At 55.4% G+C, this 5682-nt stretch overlaps 1 protein-coding gene across 1 annotated transcript; it reads right to left on the reverse strand.

Moving 5' to 3' along the window:
• Window positions 1–562: 562 nt before the first annotated feature.
• Window positions 563–5093, reverse strand: LOC111141840 (sulfiredoxin 1). The gene is made up of 2 exons (XM_022494676.1): window positions 4878–5093; window positions 563–1180 (listed from the first exon to the last, which is right to left on the reverse strand). Exons 1-2 carry the CDS (start codon window positions 5091–5093, stop codon window positions 977–979), a joined length of 420 nt encoding a protein of 139 aa, XP_022350384.1. The 3' UTR covers window positions 563–976.
• Window positions 5094–5682: the final 589 nt, after the last annotated feature.

Raw genomic sequence — 5682 nt, forward strand, 5'->3', positions numbered from 1 at the left:
AGCACAACTGTCCCAGTGTGCCCAGCCCCAATTGCAAACCCATAGAACTGTAGGCAAATGAATGACGTGCTTTTAGTGGTCACGTCTAGGGATGGTCTGTTACACAGCAAAGACTCACCGGTACACAATTCCTTATTTCTCTCTTGGCAGTGGGATTCCAATTTTATTTTAGGAAGTGGTGTGTCAGTCCCAGGAGATGAATGGTCTACTAATTATTAACAATTCTGTTCCCTACCATCTTAGCTTTCTTTGCAGCCAGGGGTGGCAATGATTGGTCTGGGCCAAGGAGACCTAAGTAGAAATATGCAGGGGGACAGAACAGGAAACAGCTCTTTTGAGAAAGGACTGACTTCATGATAGATGTCGACAGCTGGCTTGGCCATTCTTCCCCCCCGCCCCCCCCCGCCCAGTCTCCACACCTTTCTTCCTTGAACACATCCAGGATTCCTGGAGGCATAGCAGCCATCTTGGACCATGAAGTAACAAGCAACGAGGGGGAAGACCAAAAGGAATCAGAGATATGAGCCCTGCCTTCGCTGGTGGTGCGGAACCAATACCACCTGTCTCCAGAATTCTCTTTGTTTAAGCCACTGTAACCTAGGCTTTCCCTTACTTGTGGCTGAACGTGTTCCACATAATGGGAAATACACGGATGAAAACATAGGAGCCTTGTCCTCGGGAATCTGGAGCCAGGAACAACAGGTGGCTCTCCAAACCCATCTTCTTTTCCTTTTCATTCTCTCAAGAATACCTCGAGGGCAAAGACAGGACCCCATTTCCGCAGCAGTGGGATCTAGGGCTCCCATATGGTTCAGGAACGAGTCCAAGGTCTTGCAGCTCGTGAAACAGGTGCTCAGAGACCTCCCCCTGGGCACAGAGAAGGCGCCCCTGACTGCTTCCTGCATGGTCCAGCCCCCCCAGAGGCTGGGTGTGTCTTCTGGGCTCTTAGGAGTGTCGGGTGGTGCCTAGGAGGCCGCTATTGTAAGTCCGGGGTAGATGCGCCCAGGTACACCCTGAGGTCCGAGAGGGTGGACTGGACAAGTTTGGCAGGGATGGTCTCTCGCTGCAGCTGCTGGTAGGCTGCATAGCGGTGGCAGCCCCCGAAGGAGTAGAAGTAGTCACCGCCCTGGGCCCCTTTGATCCAGAGGACGTCAATAGGAGGGACACTGTCTGGATCCTCCTGGAGAAGAGGGCACAGTGTCAGTGAGCACGGCACAAGGCTTGGCAGTTTGCGACGCAGACTCCGTTAACCTGTGCTGAGCTCCTACAGGGTATTTGCCAGCTCCCGCTGGCTTGTGAGAGGCAACTGTTAAATATTCAGGGATTTTGCGCGCTGGTTTTCATCAATTCGGTAGCTTGAAAATCAGCCACGGTGATTTACATCAGGGAAATGAGCGGATGCTACCAATCAGGGCTTTTTTCCCCCTAGAGACCAGGTTGTTAAACATTTATCAGTTTATTATTATACCATATACACACTATCTGTTTGGCCTTGTTCTAGACTCTGGGAATAAAGCAGAGGCAGAATGGGACAGACACAGCCCCTGCCTTCACGGGACTCCGGTCCAGTGGGGCAGATGGAATGAAAAGAGTGAGAGTTGGAGTGATCTATGCTATGAGGACAGTGACACAGGCTGATGGGCCAGGGACGGGGGTCCATGAGGCCTCTCTGAGGTGACAAGGAAGCAGAGACTGAACGCAGAGGAGTCGGCCTGGGAAGAGAGACAGGTGGAATGTTTAGTCAGACCCTGACTGCCTAGGTTCAAATCTCAGGTCTGCTACTTAACTGGTATGTGATCTTTGACAATGAATCTCTGTGCCTCTGCTGCCCCGTCTATCAAATAGGGACGAAGACAGGAGACCCATGTCAAAGAGCTGTTGAGTTACATGAACTAACATATGTAAAGCACTCTGAACAACGCTTGGCACATGGAAAGTGCTCAATAATGTATGCTCTGCACTACCGGAGGGAACAGCATTCCAGGCAGAGGGAAGAGCAAATGCGAAAGACCTGAGGCCAGAACAAGTTCACCATGCTGGAGGCAGGGCAAGGAGGCCAGTGTGATCATACTGGACTCAAGGTTGAGGAGTATAAGAGGTCAGAAACATCAGCAGGAGCCACGCTGTGCAGGTTGGTTTCTAAGAGCAGTGGGTTGGCCCTGGAGTGTTTTAAACAGTGAAAAGGTGACATGATTTGATGACCCTTCTAGAAAGGTGTCATGAGAGAGTAGTTTGATGGGATGGACAAAGGGGAAACCAAGGTGAGGCCTTCGAAGGTATCCGGCAGAAGATGCTGGTCCTGGATGAGGATGTGGACAGGACGGGGAGAGGCAGACAGGTTCGGAACATGGTGGCAACTCTGAGAAGACTGGCAGAAGGGCTGAATGTGAGAAGAGAAAGAAGAGAATCTAGGTTGACTTCCTGTTAGGGGCCTAAGCAGCCAGGTTCAGGGTGGGTAAAGCCTGAGGTAGGGTGGGGTAGGGGATGGAGCACAGTGGGGAGACCACATTAGGCGAGAGCAGCCTAGAAGGCTTCCTGCCACTGGCCCATGGGTTCGCCTTTTTTTTTTTTTTTTTTGAAGATTTTATTTATTTATTTGACAGAGAGAAAGAGATCACAAGTGGGCAGAGAGGCAGGCAGAGACAGAGAGGGGGAAGCAGGCTCCCTGCTGAGCAGAGAGCCCAATGCAGGACTCGATCCCAAGACCCTGAGATCATGACTTGAGCCGAAGGCAAAGGCTTAACCCACTGAGCCACCAGGCAGCCCCCTCCCGGGGTTCTCTTTTATTATGCTTATTTGATGGATTCATTTATCCATTTATTCCAGAAATGATGAGTAAACAGTAAGGCCCAGTAGGGACAGGAGGGGACTCTGGACCCCAAAACACCTGCATCTAAATTTCAGCTCCTCCGCTGAGCCGCCGGACACCCAGAGCAAACGGGCTCAGCGCTCTGAGCACCACTCCTCATCTGTAAAATGGGTGCGGATGGTCGATGGGGCTGCAGGTGAGGAGTCACGGAGCTGATGCCTGTGAGGCGCAGAGCACAGCCTGTCCGGCAGCGGGGTATGAACAAGGGGCTGGTGCTGGACAGGCCTTGTGCTGGGCACCGGGGGGACAGTGGTGGGTGGGTGGAGTCATGGCCCCCCAAAACATCCACATCCTAATCCCTGGAGCCTGGGAAGGTAAAGGGGACTTTGCATATGGAATGAAGTTAAGGTTCTGAGATGGAGAGATTATTCTGGGTTATCCAGATGGGCTGAATGTAATCACTGGCATCCCTGAAAATGGAAAAGGCAAAAGAGGAGGTCTGATGTCATGGCTTTGAAGATGGGGGAAAGAAGCCATGAGCCAAAGAACTAGAAGCTGGGAAAGGCAAGGAAAGGGATTCTCCCCAAAAGCCTCCAGAAGGAATGCGGCCTGTGCTGACACCTTGATGTTAGCCCCCTGAGACACATTTGGGACTTCTGAATTATAGAATTATGAACTAATACATTTGTATTGTTTTAAGCCACTGGTTCCTGGTAATTTGTTACAGTTGCCATAGAAAATGAATACATATGGTTAAGCAAAGACAGGCTTGGTTCTTGCCCTCACCTGGCATATGGTTCAAGCATGGAAGACAGGTGTCTAAACAGGCCATTCAAACCCAGTGGGATCAGAGCTGTGCTGGGGAGCATGCAGGTGTCTAACCCGGTAGGGGGCGTCAGGGAAGACACTGACACTGGGACAGCAAGACCAAGAAGGAGTTAGAAACAGTAAAGAAGAGATGGAAGAGTTCCTGGCAGGGCAGGTGGCGGAAGCCTGTGCAAAGGCTCAGGGGTGGATCCTCCAGGAAAAGCCAGATATCACGCTAGTCAGTGCTGAGGAAACAGCCAGGATATGACCAAAGTCCCTGCTCTTGTGCAGTTGACCTGAGGTGGGGAAGACAGACAATAAAACACAAATCTGTAAGTCAGGTGGACAGAAGTGCTTTATGGAGAAATAGCTCGGGTTCAAGGGGAAATCTTGAGAGGCCAGGGCAGTGTTAGCAAGGGCAGAGAGGGGGCAGAGGCCTGAACCAAGAGAGCGAGCAGGCCCTGTGGCTATCTGAGGCAGCAGTCAGTTCCTGGCAAAAGGTACAGTGGTACAAACCCTAGGGCTGAACACCATTCTGGGGAGCTGCAGAGGGGTCCGGAGGGGACTTGGGAGTCTCACGGAGCCACCAAGGGTCTGATGGGGAAAGGTGACGTGATCCCATGCAGGCCCAAGCGGACACACGTTCTTTTCCCCCATAAAGTTCCTGCCAGGATCACTTCCCCATTCTTCAACACCCTCCCTCAATGATGAGGCTGACCCCTGTCCTCTCCCAGGTCCAGTTCCAGCAAGGGCCTCCCAGCAGGCATGACATGTCCAGTCCCACTGCCACGGACTGTGACTGCCAGAAATGACAGCACGGCTTAACTCCAGACTGTGGTGGCCATGCAGCTGGGCGCTGGAGCCACTCTGCCACTTTCAAACTACCTAACCTTGGACAAGTTACTTAAAGGAAAAAAAAAAAAAAATCCTCCCGTGCCTCAGTTTCCTCGTCTGTGAAAGAGGGGTAGTAGTAGCATCTACCTCACAGGGCTGGCATGAAGCTTAGGCACTTGAAACAGCTCCTGGGCACTGCAAGGGCTATCTTTATAAATAGAGTTAGCGATCGTTTTTTAAATTATCTCCACCAATCTCCTGCCAGTCCAATAGAGGAAACAGAGGTCCAGAGAAGACCAGCCCCTTGCTCAAGGTCACACAGCAAATGCCGGGCTCCGGCGCAGCGCCTGGAACCAGTGCGGTCTCGCGTCCAGTGTGACCTCCCTCCTGCGGAGCCCTCCCTCCGGCCCGCCTCCCCGGGCCTCACCCGGATCGTGTCCACGAGGCTCTGCACCTTGGCCGGGTCCAGCACGGACGGCAGCGGCCGGATGAGCACGCTCAGCGGCACGTTGTGGACCGCGGCGATGCAGCCCGAATGGATGCTGCCGCCCTGCGCGCCGCCGCTAGGCCCGGGTCCCCCAGGCGCCCCTCGGCCGATCCCGGCCCCGGCCCTGCCCAGTGCTCCTCCCGCGCGCAGCCCCATTGCTCCTCCGCCGCCAGCTGCCGCCGCCGCAGCCGCCGCCGCGCCGCCCGCGAGCTTTAACCCGGGCCGGGCCGTACCACTCCGCGCAGGCGGCGGGGGCGGCAGCCGGGGCGAGCGCACGTCTCCTCCACCCGGGAGTGGTCCTGCCCCGCGCTCCCCGCGGCCTGCGCGGGGCGGCCGGCGCGGGACTCGGGCTGTCCGCCGGGGGGCGCCCCGCAGCCTCCCCTCCACCGCGCCGCGTCCCGCAGTGGAAGCGCCCGGGCGGGCTGACTCAGGGTGAGTCCGCAGGTTGTGGGGCGGGAGGGGCGCGGCTGACTCGGAGGCCCTGGTGACTCAGGTCCCCGGCGGGGGCGGGGGCGGGGGCGGGGGCGGGGACGGGGAGGGGCGGGGAGGGGCGGGGAGGGGCGGCCGGACCTGCCCAGCGAGGATGAGTTGGCAAAACCCGCGGTCTGGGCTGCCCCGGCCGTCCGTCGGAGCAGTAGCTGGAAGAGCCAAGGAGGTGATTTAAAACTACGATTCGGTGTTGTCAGGCGCTGTTCGGAAGCCTTTGTGTGTATATTAACTTATTTCAGTCTCCAAACAACCCCGC

This window comes from Enhydra lutris, unplaced genomic scaffold, assembly GCF_002288905.1.
Source record: "Enhydra lutris kenyoni isolate GAN:26980312 unplaced genomic scaffold, ASM228890v2 scaffoldscaffold6, whole genome shotgun sequence".
In the NCBI taxonomy this organism is placed as follows: Eukaryota; Metazoa; Chordata; class Mammalia; order Carnivora; family Mustelidae; genus Enhydra; species Enhydra lutris.